Source organism: Eublepharis macularius, chromosome 4, assembly GCF_028583425.1.
Source record: "Eublepharis macularius isolate TG4126 chromosome 4, MPM_Emac_v1.0, whole genome shotgun sequence".
NCBI classification, from domain to species: Eukaryota; Metazoa; Chordata; class Lepidosauria; order Squamata; family Eublepharidae; genus Eublepharis; species Eublepharis macularius.
This window is the reverse complement of record NC_072793.1, coordinates 155,559,735-155,581,839: the sequence shown is the minus strand read 5'-3', so window position 1 is coordinate 155,581,839 and position 22,105 is coordinate 155,559,735. Positions and strand designations below refer to the sequence as shown.

Below are 22,105 nucleotides of genomic sequence, written 5' to 3'. Positions count from 1 at the left end.
CCCAAGGTTTGGTTACCACAGGAATAGCCGGCCTCACTTCTGCTCTCCCAGAGAAACAGCAATTTAGCAACTGACAGCCTCCCTTCCCCTGCCACCCATTTTAAGTAGTATGTTCAAACTGTGAAGGTTTAAGTGGTACAAAAAACAATGACTAGCATTTACAATAGTAAAGAATTTATTAATTGTAAAACTTCACACACATACCCTCTGCACTGCGATGGATTAAGCAAGGAATACAAAGCTGCAAACATACAGTGTTCCTCAGTCTTATACTCTGGCCAATCTTATTCTAAGGGAGGCTCTTTGGCTCATAACTTACAGTTTTCTAAAAGCTTCCCATTACCTTGGAGTCGCCATCCAGTCAATACACAACGGAGCTCAATATGGGATTTCCTTCCTGCAAGTAATTCTAGGATGGAATCAGCCAAAATGTTCTCTCCCTCCATGTCAAGAGATTTTAAAATTTCTGTTACCCCCCTTGTGGGTCAAAGCATCCTATCCTGAAGTCTTCAGGAAGATACAGTCTAGCCTCTTGCAACCTCAAGTCTCTATGCTAACTTCTAGGTGTCTGATTCAAACTGATGAGTGAGCTGGCTATTTCATTTTCTTCAGCCAGGATGCCCACTAGCATTGCTGTAGCTTTGATAGCTGATAGGTAGGCAATGTTGGGAAGCAACTGGTTTCTCCTTCCTATCTTCTGCTAGGAGACAGAAACACTTTAAAAATGAAATGTGTGTTTTTGTCAAGCCTCAAACCCCAAACTTAAAAAGCATTTCTTCACATCTCAACTTTCCAAAACTTGAGCAGAAAAGTCCTCTTACAGAAGGTCACTTTGCAGTGAATCCCCAAGAAAGGAAAAACAAAACTTACAAGCGTTGTATTAAACACACTAGAGAAACTGAACATCAATAAGTCAAAAGTAATGACTAGTGAGGAACTACAGAACTTGAAAGTTAACAATGATGAAATTGAAATTATCAAAGATTTTAAATTCCTTGGCTCCATTATCAACCAACTGGGAAACTGCAAACAAGAAATTAGAAAACTGAGACTTGGAAGAGTGACTACAGGGAACTAGAAAAGATCCTTAAGGTTGTGGCTTTGGGGACCAAGATCAAGATAATTCATATGATGGTATTCCCCATTATTATGTATGAATGTGGAAGTTGGATAATGAAGAAAGCTGACAGGAAGAAAACTGATTCACTTGAAATATGGTGCTGGAGGAGAGTTTTGAGGATACCATGGACAGGGCTGGCGCATCCATGGAGGTGGGTCCAGCAGCCGCCTTGAGCGCTGAGGTGTCGGAGGTGTCGGAGGCGGGGGCGCGTGCAGTGGGGCTGGGAGCAGTAGCACTGGCGGCTGAGGAGGAGGGCTGGGAAGCCACCCATGTGCCGCCCCAGCTGCCTGCTGTGCTTGGCCCACAGCTGCTGCGCCCGGCTGGGAGTGTGTGCTGGTGACAGCAGCACGGGGCAGTCTGAGTGGGCAGTCTCACAGCCCTCTTGCTTAGTTGTCCTGTGCTGCCGCTGCCGCCTGCACACAGCTGCAGGCCAGGCATTGCAAGTGGCCGGAGCAGCGCATCAGGGCTAGGAGGCCACTGCGCTGCCCCAGCTGCCTGCTGCCCCAATGGGGCTGGATCACAGCGGCATGCTGCGTGAGGATGTCACATGCAGTGATGTCATCATGCCGTCTGGGTGCACACGCGTCGGGGTGGCAACAGCCCTGAAGCTGCCCCCAGCCTCAGGCGCTAGAAACTCTGGCACCGGCCATGACCATGGATGACCAAAAAGACAAATCAGTGAGTTCTGGATTACATCATTCTCGTTCTCATCATTCTCATTCTAATGAATGACTGAGATAAGCAACAAATGGATGCCAATCAGAGATGCCTAGGTAGCTACCTCTCAATTTTTAGATAGGCAGATTTTATTATGTAGCAACAATAACGTTTTCTTATTTTAATGTCTGTTGCCTGTGTAAGTGCTTTATGCGTTGTGCAAACATTCCTAATAAACCAAACTTTTATTTAGGCCGAGCCTAGAAATTATGACTTGGGTGTGGGTACACCGCAGAATGAAACCAGAGATTAGAAAGCCAAGACCCTGGGGGAAAGAAGAGCTTTCAGTCTCACAAGCAAAAGAGAACGTGTCCCACCTGCTTGATTACTGAAGTGGTTGTGATCAGTTCTCAGAATCAGGAGGAAGGGAGGTGTCATTCTTGACAAACCTCTATTGTGAGAGCCATTGAGTCATATTCTAAATCATTGCTATAGCATTTCTATAAAAAGAGACAGCTCATTTGTGATGTGTCCTTAATGTGCCTATCAAGACATGGACCACTTCTGTAAGTGATTTATTTTCTTCACAGAAATTATTTAGCAGGCTGGTATCCTTCGAGACACCTAAGCATTATGATGAGGGTTAGGATGCCATGAACTATGAAGAGAACATGTTTGACAGGCAATCCTCCCTTGTTTGAGAGCTGCAATAATTCATGCGCTGAGCCTCCGATCTGTTTGGTTTGTTGCCATCCAAGCCAAACAGCTATCAAGGAGCTTTGCAGGTGTGCAGTAGCTGTAATGATGAGATTTTGTTTTCTGATGCTGGTGGAGTTTAATCTCCAAGCTTTGCAGGTGTTTCTGCGTCTGTGTAGTAGGTGAAATGGACTCTTTCTCAGGGAGGGTTGGGTCAGGTAACAAAATGATGTGGGAGAGGGACTACCCCTTCTATAAGGCTGTTCAAAACTACATATATGTGAAGTAATCTCACTAACACCAAGCTAAAACAAACACTAAACAGTGAGATTTTGGGGGAAAATGAAATGATTGTTTATAAACGCTGGCTGACAGATTTATATAATCACTATTTATATGATTGGCTGCCAAGAGTCATGCAGTGACAATAGGTGGGGGGGGGCTAGAATACTTATTTGGCTGTATGAGAATGTGAGATGGCACTGCAATGTTTGAAGAAAGGGAAGTCAGCTGACAATCAGGCTCTGAGTACTTGTAAAAAGTTGAACAGTCAGAGGGAGCAAGGGGCCCGCCAGTCAGCTGGAACAAGGGGGGGGTTAAATGTTAAAGTGCCTTTAACAGACCACGGTCCTACGGACCAGTGAAAAGTTCATGGTCCATGGAAAACGGGCCTCTCACGACCTGCTGGTTCACGAATGCTGAACTTGCTGGGTTCATGCAAATTTTTGGTCTGTTTTCTGGTCCGTGCCCACCTCTATTTACAAGAATATAAATTACTTTACAAGAATAAGTATTAACTGCATTACCACCCAGGTGCTGATCATCTGTAAAATAGATACTATTGCCAATCTCCAGGTGGTGGTTGGAGATCTCTTGGAATTACAACTGATCTCCAACCCACATATATCAGTTCTCTTGGAGAAAATGGCTGCTTGGGAAGGGGGACTCCATAGCATTATACCCTGCTAAGGTTTCTCCTACTCCTAAACCCCTCCCTCTCCAGGCTTCCCCCCCTCCCCAAATCTCCAGGAATTTTCCAGGTTGGAGCTGGCAACCCAAACAATAGATGATTATCTGACGAAGAGAACTTGATTCTCGAAAGCTTATGCTACAATAAAATTGGTTAGTCTTAAAGGTGCTACTGGACTCTTTTTGATTTTGCTACCACAGACTAACACGGCTAACTCCTCTGCATACTATAGCAGAGTAAAACATTTTCTGGATAATCTAAGTAACTGAAAGCTAAAAGTGTACTCAAGCAAAATTTACATTCCTTTAAGGGCTTGTGACATAATTGCATTAATAACCAGTCTGCTCTCCTCGCTGCCATACAAGACCATTCATACTGTTGTAAGGATTACAGAAAGATAGTATCTGTAGAGTATTTTATAGATCAGGTAATATTTTCATGTTTTACCAGTTTAACCATTTGGCTCTAATCCATGCTACAGCATTTTTCTTCTTCTTCTTCTTCTTCTTCTTCTTCTTCTTCTTCTTCTTCTTCTTCTTCTTCTTCTTCTTCTTCTAGCACTTCTCCAATTCTTCCTGCTTCTTGTGGCAGCCTTGGTTGCCAAAAATGATGCTGCCAAACAGAAGGAATGGATGGAATGTTTCAATGAAACCGATTATGAGGAACTCTTAGGGATTGCCAAAAATGGGCTGGACAAAACTTCAAAGCCAAAGACCATTGTGATTGTTGGAGCAGGAATAAGCGGACTCACTGCTGCCAAATTACTAAAAGATGCTGGGCATCAGGTAACAGTGCTTACTAAGACACATATATATCTTGAACCTTGTCACCGAAGAGAATGAGTGCTTATGAAGGTGTTAGAATTACGGTTTGATGCCATTTTCATCTCTCATACCGATAGGGTTGCCAGGTCCCCTTACCCTCCTGGCAGGAGTGGGGAGACCTGGATCTTACTTCCGTCTTGCCGTCTTTATTCCAGTGACGTTACCGCACCGGTGCAGGGGGCAGTCCTGCTTCACAGCAGGCCAATTTGGGCCTCAACCTAGCACAATTCGGCCCATTTGGGGCTGAAATCAGCCTGCAGCAAAGCACATGTTTGCTCCCAGAGCGGTGTAATGACGTCAGTGATGTCTTCATGCCGCCCCAGGAATGCACCAGCGAGGTCTGTACCCATGCTTTCCTCCCCCACTGGCCAGGTAAGAGGAGGGTGAAAGTGGGGGGATCCCTCACCCCCACCAGGTGAACGGGATCCCTACATACCCATCACAATCTGTCAAGCAAGACATTGCTATTCTAACATTGCTGAAAAGCTATCATTTGCCTAACACCATTCTGTATGGTGGCTGAACTCTAATTTTGCCTCATTATTATAACACTTTTGCAATTTATTTTTGGGAGGGGGGCAAGATGGGAATTTATTGCTGGTATCATTTTCTGTTGCTCTGTCCCCAACCAAAAGTCCCAGTTGATGTTATCAAGATCCCAGATTACATGTAGAACCAGCATCTTGTTCTATGATGTGCCTCTCATGGCATATCTGTTGTCAGCTTTCATACACCATCTGCCAATACTATCCAATGCTAAACACCATTGTGTAGCAGCTACCAGACCCTGAGTTTCCGTGACTTCTGTAGGCCTCAGTAAACATTAGTTTACTGCACCCTACAAACTCTCTCGCTGAGTAATTTATTATGATTAATATTATTTTTATGGAGTAGTATGAAGTGGTACCAGAGAGATACACAAAAATGGACTTGAGATAAAAGAAACAATAACATTCACATGTTTTAGAAGGTATGCAATGATAATTAGTATTTGACAATAGGCAGCCTACCGTGGTCTCCCATTAATGTCATTCTAGCTTCAATGGAATCATGTTTAATTATTGAAACATTTGTGTCCCATTTTTCTCCCTGAAGATGGCTTAGTTTACAACAGCCAAGGATATAGTAAAAAATGACCCTCCCCAACTGTATCTTGGAATGGTCCTGGATTCAGTGACTGGTTCATAGGAAGGCACAAGGTATAAAACATAGGTCAAAAGCCCTTTGGTGCTTCCCTTTGGCTCTTGACCAAGAGCTGTGCCTCTGGTCATGCCTAGACATGGGCATGAACAGGAAAAAAAAACGAACTTGGTGTTCGTTGTTTGTTGCCATCCATGAACAATGAACAACAAACATTGATGAACATGATCCTGTTCATGAACATGTTCGTTGTTTGTGGGGGCCAGCAGGCTCTTCTCCAGCCATCAAGATCCCTGCTGCACCACTCCCAGAAACCCTACCTGAGCAGGCAGCAGGAAAGGTACCAATAATAAATAATAGCTTAGGCCCAGAGCCTGGCAGCAGCCCTGGAACCTGAAGGGGTAGATCCCTATCCCACCACACACAAAGAAAATTCAAGCTCCAATGCACTCACCCCATCTCTCTAACAGCAGCTGTCTCTCCCTGAAAGCTAGAGCTGGGAGCCCCCCTCCACCCTGGTCTTTTCCTCTTGTAACAAATTTGGAGCTCCAGTCCACACTTGGAAGGAAGACCTGTCTATCAAGTTAAATTGGGCTTAGATCGGAGTTTCCAGGGCAATAGCAGGAGTTCAGAGTTCAGACAATCCCTGCCTGAGTTGCCAAGGGAATTGATTGCAGGTGCCAGACTGTTTGGCTTGACGAACAGCAATGAACGAGGTTTGCAACGACCACCTGTTCATTTAGAATGGGGCCTCACAAACAGCTTGTTCACGAACAGCAGATTGGGCTGTTCGTGGGGTTTTTTTAGTTCGTATTGGTGTTCATGCCCATCTCTAGTCATGCCAAAGCTTAATACATGCAACAGAAAGAGAAAAGAAAACACATCGCATGATGTTACAGCTGGCAATTGGAGCAGTTGTGAACTCAGTGTTATATGAAGACTGGGGGGAAATCTAGAAAAATGCAGGCAGGATTGGCTTTAAAATTTAGTTAAATTGATAAATATGCCAAGTTGTAGAAAGTCTTTATAAGTCAGCATGCCTGGAGCCAATGTTCCCTCTAAGCTTTGTAGTGTTGTGAGCTAAAAATCTACTTTGTGAGCCAAAACAACTTAAAATTTTGAGTGCACCTCCTTTTTAAAAAAATTACAATCAAATTGTATTGTCGAAGGCTTTCACAATCAAATTGTTTTGATTACAATCAAAACAATTTCACAATAAAATCCATTAGGTGAAAGGGCCACAAAAATCAGAGTATACTTCTGTATAAAAATGGATATGTCCAAGCTGATTACAAAGGGGTAGTTGTATTAGTGTGTTGCTACAAAATAAAGCAGACACACAATGGCACCTTAAAGACTAGCACATTTATTTCAAGATGAGCTTTTGTGAGTCAGTGCTTACTTCTTCAGCCTCCTTCTGCGCCAAGGCCAAGTTAAATGATGCCTTTACCATGGTGGCAGCTGAGGCGCTACCTCCTCTCCGCCACTCTCTGGGGCTGAGGGGATCCTAGCGATTTCAGGCTTCATGGGTCAGGCCAGACCCGATCACTCAGCTCTGCTCTGTTCCCCAGCTAGAGAGCCAGCAGTGGCTGGAGGCGCTCTCTGGCATCACCCTGGGGGCCAAACCAGCCACAGCCAGGAAGGGAGGAGAGAAGTGGGATGAGGCTCCATCCCTGCTCCATCTCTATAGGGCCCACCTGCAGATGCTGGCTGAGTGGGAGGGCGGGGCCACCTGAGAGTTAGAATCTGTGAGCTACAGCTGAGAAGCTGTGAGTGGAGGAGTCAGAATCTGTGAGCGATTGCTCATGTGCTCACGTTAGCGGGAACACTGCCTGGAGCATGTGAGGAGGGGGTGGAATCCATACAGAATTCAGAGAAAGTAATTTATGACAGAGGAACAAGGGGGGAGAGAAAGAACAGGAAAACATACACACATTCCAGGAAGGGATTGATCAACTTGCTGTACCTTGAGGCTGTGCATAATTATGTATATTTCTGGCACAGCACACTATAAGGAAGCTCTGACCTGCTTTGCCCAGGTGAGCCTGATCTCATCAGATCTCAAAAGCTAAGCAGGATCCACCTTGGTTAGTAGTTGGATGGGAGACCTGCAACAAAGACCAAGGTTGCAGAGGCAGGCAATGGCAAACTGTTGGTCTCTTGCTGGGAACGCCCCCCCCCCCAGAGTTGCCATAAGTCAGCTATGACTTGAGCACTCTCCACCATAACCACACTATAAGGAATTGGCAGTGTGAAAGATAAATAATCCAATATGCCCTTGCTCTTAGGTTCAGGTTCTGGAAGCCAGCGAGCGTGTGGGTGGCCGGATAAAGACCTATCGTGAAGAAGACTGGTATATGGACTTGGGGCCCATGCGTGTGCCCCAAAAACACAAGTAAGGAAAAAGACATACTAGGAGTCATACTATGGTTCTATGTATGGTATTCAAAGTTGAGAGTGGGAGGGAAGATGCTCTGAATTTTGTTGTGTTATAATGGATTAGGGTGCATGCACACTCCCTGTTCAACATTCAGATTCCTGCAGGATATCAAGTTTGTGTGTGACTGGACTGCAGGATAGAGAGCTTCGTTGCTTGTAGTGAAATTCATGGAGCAGTGCTTATAGGGTTTTGTTTCCCTTGAATGAACAAAAGTATCATTTTGTAAGACTGCTTCTATACCATCTACTTATTTAGTTGCTGAGCTAGAGGGAGCATGTTATTGTTGTTGTTGTTGTTAAAGGAATAGCATCTTGGAGCTCCATAAGTCTCCTTCCTCCATTGCATATCCAAATTGATTCTCCAGCCCTTTCTGGAGGATGAGTGGTGTGCCTAGTGTTGTCAGGCTGAGTCTGCCAACCAGCAGGAGGGCTGGGTGGCGGGGAGATGGGGGATGCGTGATGTAGGTAATGTCACTCCATCACTTCTGAGTACAGCTTGGAATTGGCAATGGGCAGCTCTAGGAATTTCCAGAAACTCTATGGTGAAACACTGTGGTTGTACCTGGACATGATGTATTACCCCAGAGGCAGGTAGCATTTTTTAAAAAAATTCTGCAACTACAGAACAGCAGCAGGCAATGCAGACAAAATTAGAGGAAGTCTCCTGCTATGGTAACCCTAGGTGTTTCCTGTCCTAGGCTCACTTTAGATTAACAAACAATCAAGCTGACACAATTTACAATGCAAAGGTCTGCATATGGTTCCCCCAGATGCTTGAAAGAGAACATGAAGTATGACAGAATGGAAGTAGAATAGAAGTCTTTCTTTTTCTCCAACATTTAGGCCTTACCTCTTCTGCTCTACATGACCGTGTTTTGGATCAGGGGTGTTGTGTATAATAAAAATGCATATTTATTTATGTATTTATGTATTTATTTATTTATGTCACAGTCCACCATTCTCACTGAGACTCAAGGCGGATTACATAGTGTGAGATTAGTACAATCAGTATCAAGGACATTTCCATAAACAATGCCATAGGGTAAATAAATACAAGTTTACATTGAATCCTTCCATTAGCAAGGATTCAATGCAGAATTGGACAAATGCAGAAACAGAACATAATCCATTCTAGGGCTGACATTAGACAACATGAAGCACAGGTAGTATATAGGAGTACATATTTAAAGCAACAGATAATATGTAAGGCAACATAGTGGTGAGGTCTATGGTCTCTAAGACCCCCTCTGAGACCCCCTCCCTACAATACAGCCCTCCTATCTGAGTAAAAAGCCTTTTTGAATAATTCAGTTTTGCATAAGTTGCAGAAAGCCAGGAGAGTGGGGCTCTCCTGACCTCCTCAGGTAGGCTATTCCAGAGGGTGGGGGCTACCACAGAGAAAGCCCGTCTATAGGCTGCTGTTGCTTTCACCCATATGCAGGCTGGCACCTGCAGGAGACCCTGTTTAATTGAGCGAAGATGCCATGTAGGATCATAGGGAGGGAGGTGGTCTTGTAGGTATGCCGGACCAAGGCTGTAAGGAGCTTTGGATGTGATAACCAATACCTTGTACTGAGCACAGAAATTGATGGGTGGCAGAAAGGGAATGATATTCATGATCCTGCTTGCTCCTGATGACAGTTGAGTGGCAGCATTTTGCACCAATTGGAGCCTCCTAGTTAACTTAGATGGGACCCCTATGTATAGTGCATTACAATAGTCAAGTTTTGATGTTATCATATAATGGATCCAGGTTGAGATAAGAAGACATTTTCCAGGCTAGAGTGAGGTTGTAGAAAGTATTTTTTGCAGTTGCCCTAACTTGTTTTTCTAGTAGTAGCGCTGGATCCAATATAACTCCTAGGTTCTTAACTGGGTCTGCAAGGTTCAGGCGAACTCCATTGAAATGGAGAGTACAATGTCTTTGAAGATCTCTGCCTTCTCAACAAGCATCACTTCCATCTTGTCTGGGTTCAATTTCAATTTGTTGTTTTTCAACCATTTCACCGTGGCTGTCAGGCAGCGATCTAAGATTTCTACTGCATCCGGGACCTGGATAGTGAGATATAGAGTTGGGTTTCATTTGCATATTGATGACATCCAACTCCATAGCTACAAATGAGTTCTCCTAAAGACTTTACCTAGAGGTTGAATAACATGGGAGATAAGATTGTGCCCTGCAGAACCCCTCCAATGGCAACCCTTTGAGTCTGTCCCATGAGAAATGATTTAAACCAGTCCAAGGCACATCCTTTGATGCCCACTTCTGTTTCTAACCACTCAACAGGATGGCATGGTCTACTGTGTCAAAGGCTGCAGATAGATCCAGGAGGAGCAATAGGGAGGCATGGCCTTTGACTATATTCAGATGGAGATCATCCACTAATGCTACTGTGCGTCTATCAGCTTCTGTGTGAGTTTTTCACCAATATCTTTCTAAACATCTTCTAACCCTCTTCAGGTCAGCCAGCTCCGTGGTATACCATGGTGCTGGCTTCTGTCCCAAGGGCTGGAGGGGGGTAAGGTTGGATAAGCAGTGAGCATTACTGCTTGATGCTGGGTGCCTTTGATGTCCCACTCCCGTAACTATCATTTCCCAACTGCACTGGAATAGTAAATTCACCAGACATTTTCAACCAAGCAAGTAAGTGGTAAGTAAGAAGCTCAGGATTGGACCCCACAATCACGTATTTGAATATCAAACATACTGGTAGTCTCACCTCAAACAGCAGTCTATGGCTGCAATCATGGTATATTTAAGCAAGCAATGTTGAACAAGTGTTGCAACCATCCCAGAAGCGGTTCACAATATAGTGTCCTCCAACTCATGTTGCCAATGACTGCTCCCCAGCTGCATGCCCTGGGGCAAGAGCCCTTATGCTCTCGCCCTTTGGCTTGCACCTCCCTGAATGGTGCCCCCGTTAAATAGCCAGCCTAGCAAGCAGTACCTGTGAAGAGACAGAGCGGGGTGCAGATGGGGCCTGCCTGCATCCAGATGGCCAGCAGCTGCAGATCAAAGGGAAGCACTGCAGGCATCCATCCGGCCCTCAGAAAGGTCTCCTTGCAAGCAAGCATCCATCTGCGTCTCTGTACAAGCAAGCAAGCCTCCCTGCATAGTGCCTCAGTTAATATCCACTGTTCATTCTTCTCAGCCATTATCTGATTTGCAAAGGTTAGGTTACTGACCTGCAGTGTCAACTGCCATGTGAATGCACCATGTTCCATCCTGTGATATTATCTTGAGTGTTGAAAATGCATGTCTCTTTTCCTATGCTTTTTCAGAATTGTTCGAGAATATCTGAAGAAATTCAATCTCACCATAAATCCTTTTGTTCAGATGGATGAGAATGCCTGGTATTTGGTCAGGAACATAAGAAAAAGGGTGAGAGACGTGATGGCCAATCCGGATGTGTTTGGATACCCAGTGAAGCCCAATGAGAAGGGAGTATCTGCTTATGATCTCTTTGACAGAGCACTGAGCAAGGTATGTGCTTTATGAAGATGACCTTATCATGGGCCTATATAGTCATCTAACACACATTCTCCACATATTAAAGTAATTCCATATTTGACTATAGAGATATTTTTCTCTGTTAGAAGAGTGCAGTGCATGACCCTAAATGAATATATTCTGCTCGTAAATGTGTCCTCTGACCAGTTCCATGAGAGCAGGGGAGAGTCAGGAGAGATTGGTGGCTGTTGTGGATTTTCCGGGCTGTATCGCCGTGGTCTTGGCATTGTAGTTCCTGACGTTTCGCCAGCAGCTGTGACTGGCATCTTCAGAGGTGTAGCACCGAAAGACAGAGATCTCTCAGTGTCAAACTCAGTTGGACACTGAGATATCTGCACTGAGATATCTGCACCGAAAGACAGAGATCTCTCAGTGTCCAACTCAGTTGGACACTGAGATATCTGTCGGTGCTACACCTCTGAAGATGCCAGTCACAGTTGCTGGCGAAACGTCAGGAACTACAATGCCAAGACCACGGCGATACAACCCGGAAAATCCACAACAACCATTGTTCTCCAGCTGTGAAAGCCTTCGACAATATATCAGGAGAAACTGCGATTCAGTTTTTAAAAAATGTTTTTTCCTGCCATTCAACTGTACTTTTTAAAAAACAATATCTTGAAAATCATTACAGCATAAACAGAATTGATTTAATTTATGTAAAATATTTATCTCCTGTTTTTTCAATGGGACTCGAAGCCGTCAACAGGACTGAATGGACTCAGCAGGAGTGAAACAATCAATGACAAATAAGACCAACAACAATCATTATAGTGATAAGATACTAACAAAATTCAAGCAATGAGTCACATCAGATACCGCTGAATGCATATCAGATTCCACTAAAACAATATTTTACTTTGGCCCTTTAAAGCCATCCGAGAAGGTGCCAGTGTGAGCTCTGTGTTTCGGAGAGCCCTTCAGCAAGATGGCCTCCCCTTCCTGAGTAGGTCGACCACCTTGCTGCTGCCTGCTGACTTGTCCTTTTTGTGTATGGAGCCAAATGACACTGCCTCCCAAAGGAAGAGGGGGAAGAGACTGGAGGCAGCTGCTCCACCTCAGAGCTTCTCTCCTTGTTCACAGAGTCAATGGGGCAATCAAACAGGCGGGTGGCAAGAGCATATAGGAGAAGCACCAGGACCAGGCTTTCGTGCCTTGCTGGGTTGTGGGTCTTGATGGCTGCCTAACTATATCAACCTCCAATGTCCTGGCTCGTGCCAGCCAAATAGATAGGGAAAGAAGTGCATGGTTGAGGAGTTGTGTAAGTCTTGGTCACTGCCACTAAACAAAGAAATGCTATTTAGCCTAGACATATTCTAAATAAAACAAATACACTTAAGCACTGCAAAAAATATTCACTTTTCCATGACCTATCAACAGCGTTGTGGCTCTATAGAAGAAATGTAAGCCCCCAAACAATCATTTGCATAGGTATTTAGATTCATGGCCATCGTTATTTATATACTATTATTATTATATGTAAATTGATTGAATGTTATGTCACCTAGGGATCCCATTTCTGGGGGGGGGATCCCCTGCTTTCATCCTCTGCTCACTGCCCCCACTTACCTGGCTGCTGGGGGAGGAAGGCAAGGATACAGGCCTCCCAGGAGCACTCCTGTGCTTCGTAGCAGGCCAATTTGGGCCCCAAACAGGCCCAATTGGGCCCGTTTAAGGCTCAAATTGGCTTACTTTGAAATGTGTGTGCATTCCTGTGCCTGCGTGCCTGTTACCAGAAGTGACATCACTGCGCAGCCATGGAAGTAAAGAAGAAAGAAGGAAAGAGCAAGGTAAGAGCCAGGTCTCCCCGCCTCTCCAGCTGGGAGTAGGGTTGCCAGGTCCCTCAAGTCTCCCAGCGGGAGACTGGGACGCTGGCTCCTACCTCATTGGGGGCTGTTCTTGTTGTGCCTGCGCACGCGCACAAAGCGCACGCACACGCTCCCAGTGTGCGTGATGATGTCACTTTTGACGTCATCATGCAGGGAGGAAGGGCAGAGAGTGCGGGCAGCTCTCTCTGTCTTTCTCGCGGCGGCAGCCGTCGCTGCGCCCCTTGTCCCTGGTGGCGTGGGCAGCACATGGGCAGCGGCGGCAAGAGAGCTCTCGCGCGCACCGCGGCTGCTGCTGCCCCTGTGCTGCCCGTGCCGGCAGGGACAAGGGGCGTGGTGGTGGTGGCAGCGGCGAGACAGCAGGCTGTGGCCACCGCAGTTCGCTCTCTTGCCGCCGCTGCCCCTGTGCTTCCCGCGCTGGCAGGGACAAGGGGCACGGTGGCGGCAGTGGCGAGAGAGCAGGCCATGGCCACCACAGCTCGCTCTCTTGCTGCCGTCGCTGCAGCGCACCCTTGATCCTGCTGGCGCCGGCTGCAGAGCACCAGCAGCGGCCGTGGCGAGAAAGTGGGCGGTGGCGGCAGTGAGAGTGGCATGCTCTTGCAACCACCACCTGGTTTCTCTCTGCCACTGCCTGCTCTCGCGGCGCGGGAGCATGCCCTGCACCCAGGAGCACGCTGCGCCACTCGGGGAGGGGGTGCCCCAGGGAGCGCCCCCCCCACCGGCCAGGTAAGTGGGTGCAGGGGAGGGAGGGATTGGGAGATCCCCCGCCCCAAGTGGGGGGATGGGAACCTATGGACCTGGCAGCCCTATGAGTGATATTGTTTCTCTTAATTTTGAAAGCAGAATAAACCTTTAAAGGGAAATATTTTTTCCTTTTTCTTTCTGTTTTTCATATGAATGGTTCCTAAACAGCTAACAAACAACTGCACACTGTTAAAGACATACGACTCATTTTCCACCATGGTAAGAGAAATAGGCATTTACTATTCTTAAAACAAATAAAGTGAGTCTCATCCCCTTATGCAAGTCCTCAGACTCTTCAGCAGGGCTCCTTTGCACATGAATTACTTTGGCACATTCATTCTACCCTTAATGATGAGCCAGAGAGCATGAAAGTCCTTGGGCATTTGGGCTTTTGAAAAATAGCATGCGGGGGCGGGGCGACCATTCCATAGTCCTGAGCAGGGCTGGGCCTCTGTGGCAGTTTCAAAGCAAGAGAATTCCTGTGGTAAAATGGCCATGGCATCTCTGGTTACCAAGGACTTGGTATTGTGTAGCTTGCATGGAGAATGTATGTGTTCATTATAAGCAGCGAGAAGAAAGCACAGGGGAAGACACCTCAGTGATAAGATTTCCTAGTGAAATGCATTTCATGTGAAGAGATTCTACAACAGTGTCTTCTGCCATGTTCAACACAGGACACTACACTACTTAGGACACTACGGCAAACGAACGAACGAACGAATGAATTTCTTTTAAGAATGGAACAAATTATTATATTTTAAAATGTTTTTTATAATAAAATTAAAACCTATTCAGAATTAATAGTTATACAGGTATTAGTGTTGCACAAGGAACTGGTTCATTTGTGGTCCAGAATACTTTCTCTCTAAAGATGCCAGGCCCCCTTACCTCCAAAGAGGAGGATGGGAGTGTCTACAGGACTCTAATCTGGAGAACCAAGTTTGATTCCCTACTCCACTTAAAGCTAGCTGGGTGATCTTGGGTCAGTCAGAGCCCTCACATGGTGTTTGTTGTGGAGATAATAACAACATTCATTGTAAATCGCTCTGAGTGGTTCTTAAGTTGTCCTGAAGGGCGGTATAAAATCAAATGTTGTTGTTGTTGTTGTTGTTGTTGTTGTTGTTCTGTGCACCAGAGTCCCTGATGCCCACAGTTCTAATTGGAAAATGGAAGTGACGGTGTCACAGCAAGGCTAAATTAAGTGTGAGGATTTTATCAGTCCCTGAGCTGAGTAGCATCAAATCCAGTTTGGCCCCACTGAGACCCCGTCAATTTAGTTTTTCAACTGGAAGTGCATCATTCGGGTATTTCTCTGTGTGCTGTGGTGGGTCCAGGCTGGAGGGCCAGAAATGAGGACAGGAGATTCCCCACCCCCACCAAGGGGCTGACATCCATGTTCCTTTCCCTCTCCAGGATCACACTGAATGTGATCAGAGATGCCAAGAGCCCCAATGGATCCCCAGACAAAGACTCCTATTGAGTATAGATGGCTACTTGCCATGGTGACTGAAGAGGAACTCATAGAGTTGTTGGTCTCCTGTTGGTGGCGGGCAATCCCCCTCTTCCAGCATCCTAATATCTGCCACCACTCAGCTGACCGGAGGGGAGAAGGTGAGGAAAAAGGGGGGAAGGTGAGGAAAAAGGCCTCCCAGGGCATGCTTCTAGCATGGAGTGACAATATTTTTCCCAGGAGTGATGTCATTGCGCAGTTCTTGGGAGTTTTCCTGCGCTTTACGTTGGAAGTCCAATAGGTAAGTGCCAGGTACCCCCTGCTCCTACCAGGAGGATAAGGGAACCTGGAAAGCTTAGCGCCTCCACATACCAGTTCCAGGAAGCAACATGAGAGGAAGACCTCTATGTAGGGTTGACAGCTCTGTGTAGGGAAATTCTTCAAGATTTGGGGACAGAGCCTGGTGCAGCTTGTGGAGAGTGGGACCTGCCATAGAGTTCACCCTCCAAAGCAGCCATTTCTCCCAGGAAACTGATCTTTGCCACTTGGAGATTGCTTGTAATTCCAGGAGATCTCTACCCACCTCCTAGAAGCTGGCAATCCTACCTCCATGCCCTGTTGTTGGCCCTCCAGAATAAATGTTCTCATACAGTGTCCTGTGTGGGACAGGATGCTGTATGAGATGGACCCCTGGTCTGATTCTATAGGGCTCTTCTTATGTTCTTATTCCCTTTGGGCCTCCCTTACACCACCCAGACACAACTATGATAATATGAAAATAAATCATATGATTTACCCAGTTCCATTGGACCTTGTGCTAACTAGAACCCCTAGAATTTGGTCCTCTTAGTAATCCCACCTCCCTCTTTCTTGATAGCCCTATTTTTGTAAAAAAAAACAACCCTGTTTATCTGGCCAACTCACTAGTTCACCCCCCCAGTGTTCACACCCAGGGGTGGCGCAAGGGTTTGTGGCGCTTGCGGCTGGCCGGGAGCTCCCCCGCGTGCGTGCAAGCATGCATGCACCGGCCTGCATGATGACATCATGCATGAAGTCATCATGGGAGTGCACGCACTGCCACCGGCCCGGTCGCTGTGGCGGGCGGCCTCCAAGTTCTCCTGCTTGGTTGCCTGTGCCACCGCAGATGCCTGTCTGCAGTGGTTGCACCCGGCTGGGGGATTGTGCTGGCGGTGGCGGCGCGGGGCGGGAGGGATAGGAGGCTGCTGCTTTGTGGTGCGCGCTTCCACCCCCCGTGCCTCCTCCGGCGCTGCCTCCGGCACCCCGCGCCTGAGGCCACCACCTACCTGGCCTCAATGGGTGCGCCAGCCCTGTTCACACCTAGCCAGCCACTTACTTGCTTGAAGGAAAACCCATGCTACGCTCTTATGAGTAGTTAAAGATGGGAGAAAGACAACTCACAATTTTTGCAGAAGAAAAGTGCACTGTCATAATTTGAGTTCATGATTTTGACATTACAGCATTCAGATGTGGAGTCTCAGGCTGCGTGTGTGAGCAGCTTACTAGGCAATCATCAGTGGCTGTTGTTAAAACAGTTAAATGAGCCTTAACGCTAGGTCTGCAGACCACCAAAGGCTCAAAGCCATTTGTTTCCCTCCAATAAAATGACCCCCTCTCCCTCCAAAAAAGGAAAGGAAAAAATTGTGTGTGTGTGTGGGGGTGGGAGTGTATTTGAGTCAATAATATTGTTACAGTTATTGTGAATTTTAAATTGAATCTCAGCAATCAGCTGTTGGCAAAAGGTGGTCACAATTCGCAGTAGTGTGCGGGGGTGTTGGTGGGGAGAGGAGAGCGGTCATTGGAGTAGGGGACATGGCTACAAGGAGAACATTAAGGGGACTGGGGTGGTCTGGCCACATAATCATAAAATCTGAAGCTGACCTTAGCAGCCACAGTCTAACTATAAACAGAACTCTTCAGTTTCTTGGTCTTAATTTTAAAAATACAAGGCAGGTTTTGCGATAACGGAAGAAACTCTTGCGATTGGTTCGAACTTGAAAGTGAACAATGAAGTTACAGCACTTTAACACCCAAACCCACTTCCCTCTACTAGGAATTTCTTCTGAAAGAAGGAAACCTGAGCAGAGGAGCTGTGGATATGATTGGAGACCTTTTGAATCTTGAACCTATCTTCCATAGATCATTTTACAGCTTCATCTTGGGAGAAGTTATGGTCCCTATGAATGATCAGTAAGAGAGAAGTTTTTGTATTACCTTGATTGATATGTTTATGAAATGGGTGGATTTTATCAGCCCCTGAGCTGACTAGTACCTGTCTTGGGCAGCCGGAGACCACTTGTTCTCTAACAATGTGTAGAAGATGTGAATTACCAGAGATAATATATCCCCATCCAGAGGCCCTGTTAACTTTCATAACAACAACAGCTATTTCCATCAGAATGCAAGGCAATATGGACTTTTAATCTAACCTGGTTATTGTGGCAGATCTTGATAAAGACATCTGAGAGTCGGGCTGTATGTGTTCCCACATCTCATTTGGGTTGGGCCTCTCGTGTTCATGGAGTGATGCAAGCCAGAACAGGACTAAGTAGATCAGGATCTCCTCACACTGTTTCTCATATGAATGTGTGTTACTTGTTTAACATTTGACTACTTGCTGCTTGGTGATTTGCAGCTGGCCAGAGGTATGGCATTGTGACTGGCACCCCTAGAGACTGCAGTCACCAAAGACTGGCAAAAATGTGTGTAAAACATGCCCCACTTGTGGTGACTGCAACAGAATCCATCCTCCTGTAAAACAAAATCTGGCTCTGGATCCTGGTTTTTTCCTGTGCTGTCCAAAAACATCATCTCACTTTTGGCACTCAGCATCATATATATATGGAGCTTCATCTGTGCAAATTCATGTCTACTCCTCCTTTGCAGTTTACAATTCCAGAGGTAAGATGCAAGTACATCATGCTAAACACACAGAGTGCTTTGTAGAGGCACATTGGCTTGGGTTCAGTGGAAATTTCCCATGGATGGATCAATTTCCACCTGCTGTGGTCGACTCTTTCATCTCTCCCTCCCACTGTAACTCTCAAAATGCCCTCTAAGTTCTCCTTCTGTGGGACGGGGGACTCAGAGCAGAACCACAAGTGACAAACGGCACAGATTGGACACTTGTCTGCTTCCCTCAAGTTTTGATGGGAAATGTAGGCATCCTGGTCTCACAGCTTCGCTCTCTGACTGCTGTCCAATGGACTTTTCAACTGTCACTTGTCCAACATTCTGCCAAGATGCCTACATTTCCCATCAAAACTTGAGGGAAGCAGACAAGTGTCCAATCTGTGCCTTTTGTCACTTGTGGTTCTGCTCTTAGAAACAACATTTGGGGGTATTCTGAGAAAGTCATTCTCTGGTTGGAAATGGTCGCATCCGTGGAAATGCTCCACTGGATACAATCCACAGTTAAGAAACAGAAATCCATGGCTCATGAATTTGAACTATAGATAATAGAAGAAAAGATGGGAAGGAAGGCAGGTTGGTCTGTCTAGACATTACACTGTTTAAGGACAGGGGAGACTTCTGAGCAATTGAGACTCCTGGTAGAGATGGAGGAACAAAGATCAGGTATAGGGCAATGTCTGGAGATAAAAAGGGAAAGAAAAAGTGGGAGAAAGCCACTGAAAACTTTGAATATCAGGACAAGTTTTTGCTGAATAGTGAAGGAGCTTGGAAGCCAGCATAAAGGTTTTTAGAGTGAATTTTGGCAGAGGACTTTGGATGGGAGGGGAAGGGACCAAAATTTTACAAGACAAGACCTGAGAGAGACACTGACAGAAAACACCAGAAGATAAAGTATAATGTTAATGACTAAAATTGGACAAGCCTTTTGGCCAAGATCAAGTGTGTGACAAGCAAGGTGCAACTGTGCTGTATCCTCATGTGGTCAGAAAGGGGCTCACAGACTTACCAGCAGGCAATGTGGAAGATAGGAGGTGAGGATGGGGTGGAGTTCTGCATCAAGTCAAGGTGGACTTTGGGGGGGGGGGTTGAGGGGCAGATCATAGGAGGGATGTGGGTCCTCACCAGCAGTCCCTCATGGTTGGCTCTGCCATTCTTTCGTTGGTCAGTGGAGGTGACTGATATTTTCCTCCCTCCCTCTGTTGGTGCCAGCTGTGACTGGGGGTTGCCTATCATAAGTTTATGGCAGTATTGAGACATTGGACCAGAACCACTGGGGTGAGTTGTGCTGACTGGGAGGCTCACCCTTCCCCTTTTTCGGGTGTCTACTGACGAGATCTGGGGGAAGCTGAAGGGTATATGCCTCAGCTGGCCATTACAGGCTTCATGTGGATGACATGGATTACCTGGGCCACATCTCATCAGGACTAAACCCCCTGCCATCCTGTGGTGCCCAGCATGAGTGCTGAGGAAGTGTCCATCAAGCAACAAGGAGTCGTTTGATGTGGCAGATCCATAGCCCTATGCCTTGCCAATGCTCTAATCACTATACTCAATCAAGTTGTGGCCTGTTTTCATCCAAAGAAGAGGTCATGTATTCCTTGAGCAGGGCACCAGCCTCACCATTGTATGTATGGATGCATGTTCTGTATTTACTTTTTGAACAGGTTTATGAAATATACAAGTTGCATGATACATTTTACTTTGGTTGCTCTAATGAGTGTCATTGAGTTGGTGATCGATTCACTAACTATGCATTTTCTTTCTTCTTCCCAACTTGGATTCTTCAGTTTTGACGAAATCACTGGCGGGTTTGACCAACTGCCCAAGGCCTTCTTCAAGGAAATGCCTGGGATAGTACATTTTAACTCAAGAGTACAGAAGGTTATCCAATCAGGCAAGAAAGTAAGGGTGTGGTTTCACCAGGCAGATAAATCTACCTTATCATCCATGACTGCTGACTACGTCCTCATTACAGCTACTACAAAAGCTACACGGCTCATCAAATTCCTTCCTCCTCTTTCCCTGACAAAAGCTCATGCTCTGCGTTCCTTTCATTATACAAGTGCCACTAAAATTGCCTTGGCTTGCACCGAGAAATTTTGGGAGAAAGATGGGATTCGAGGTGGGCGGTCAATTACAGATCTCCCCTCCAGGACCATCTACTACCCAAATCATAACTTTTCCAGTGGGCTGGGGATAATCTTGGCTTCTTATACCTTGCATGATGCTGCTGACTTTTTTGTTCCCCTCAGTGAGGAAAAGTGCATTGATGTGGTCATGGATGACCTAGTAGAGGTCCACCAAGTGTCCAAAGAATATCTCAAATCTGTTTGCACTAAGTATGTGATAAAGTGGTGGGTCCTAGATAAGTTTTCAATGGCAGCATTTTCTTCTCCTACACCATACCAGTTTAGTCACTTTTTCAAGAGTTTGTCTAAGAATCAAGGAAGGATTTACTTTGCAGGAGAACACACAGCCCACCCCCATAGCTGGATGGAAGCAGCAATGAAATCAGCTGTTAGGGCAGCCAGTAGTATTCATCATGGTACCAATAATATTTTGCCAGCTTTATAAAAAGAAGCCTTGATGATGGCCAGCCCTCATGAAACTCTAGGTGTGGAGTCAGAGGTCATACTGTGGGAAAACCAAGGATCCTGCTGGTCCTCACTCTGACTCTTTGGAAACACCTCCCTGAAAGATCCATTAAATTCCATATAACTACAGCCTATTGGATACCACTGGCCTCTGGACCCCTTTTCATTCAACCTCCAAGCTCCACAACACCCAGAGTCCCCACCCTGTTTATCTGTCCCTCATGGGGTATTTCTAGTGCTGACATGCCTCTCCAGCATCACCCTGGCTTGAGCTGTGGTGCTCTGCATGGAGCCTCTATGGTTACCTCTGCAGCAACCAGCAGGCTCTTTCAGTGGGAAGGATGAATGAGTGGTGCCCACTTTCCCCACTGCTCAAGCCTGTTCCCACTGGGCCAGTGGTAGGAAAAAAAGGGCAGATGCTGGCCTAGCCCACAAAATGGTTTTTCTAAGTTGCCCTTAGATCAAAAAGTTTGACCACATCTGCTGTAATAGTTGAAAATTCTTTTTTTCCAAGAGAGCTGGTGTAGCATAGTGGTTACATGGCTGGACTGTGAATCAGCACTCCATTCGTTTGACTCCCATTACCCTCATGTATTCTGCAGGTGGCCCTGGGTAAGCCCCTCCTCTCAATCCCAGCTCCCAAGCTGTATTGGGATAATTATAACACTGACTTTGTTCATTTCTCTGAGTGTGGTACTACTCTGTCCTGAAGGGTGGTATATAAGCACGCTGTTATTATTATTACTATTGGTGCTGCTGCTGCTGCTGCTGCTGCTGCTACTACTACTACTACTACTACTACTACTACTACTATAATTATTATCCAGAATTCAATGGCTTGTATCTTGCCAATCTACTGGGCAAAGTTTGAAGCCTCCTCCAGCCTACTTATCCTTTCTCCAATGTATGTGGCTCTTCCTCCAACGGAAGAATCACGTATATTCAAAGAAGGCTCTTTAAGTTGGTGGAACTTCCTCTAGCCCAATGTAGGGTACATTCCAGTACATGTTTTAATTTGCTGTTCTGCAATTCGTTTTTTAAAAATACATTGTTTTTATTTCATTAACTGCTCATTAAATTATTTTTAGATTTTATTGTTAAGCTCTTTGAATATTGGAGAAGTAATGTATAAACATTTCAAATGAATACATAAAATGTGAAAATGTAAATGCCAATTCCTTATTTATTCTTAAAATTAGTTCC

At 45.8% G+C, this 22,105-nt stretch overlaps 2 protein-coding genes across 2 annotated transcripts; both read left to right on the top strand.

The window, feature by feature from the left end:
* The first annotated feature begins 4,007 nt into the window (after positions 1-4,007).
* LOC129328235 (L-amino-acid oxidase-like) lies at positions 4,008-15,511 on the top strand. Its single transcript, XM_054977164.1, has 5 exons — positions 4,008-4,234; positions 7,702-7,802; positions 11,129-11,330; positions 14,096-14,146; positions 15,341-15,511. Exons 1-5 carry the CDS (start codon positions 4,076-4,078, stop codon positions 15,431-15,433), a joined length of 606 nt encoding a protein of 201 aa, XP_054833139.1. The 5' UTR covers positions 4,008-4,075; the 3' UTR covers positions 15,434-15,511.
* On the top strand, positions 15,461-21,774 carry LOC129327697 (L-amino-acid oxidase-like; the record flags this gene model as incomplete). Its single annotated transcript, XM_054976451.1, has 3 exons — positions 15,461-15,538; positions 17,449-17,585; positions 20,096-21,774. Coding segments are annotated over 3 exons (1,002 nt in total), but the record flags the coding sequence as incomplete, so codon positions are not given.
* Positions 21,775-22,105: the final 331 nt, after the last annotated feature.

What these genes read in the sequence shown, in the direction of transcription:
- LOC129328235 (XM_054977164.1), top strand. Translation starts at nt 4,076, where the DNA reads ATGGAATGTTTCAATGAAACCGATTATGAGGAACTCTTAGGGATTGCC. An exon ending in ATGCTGGGCATCAGGTAACA is followed by an intron (nt 4,235 to 7,701) that starts GTGCTTACTAAG and finishes TCTTAGGTTCAG; the next exon opens with GTTCTGGAAGCCAGCGAGCG. An exon ending in CGTGTGCCCCAAAAACACAA is followed by an intron (nt 7,803 to 11,128) that starts GTAAGGAAAAAG and finishes ATGCTTTTTCAG; the next exon opens with AATTGTTCGAGAATATCTGA.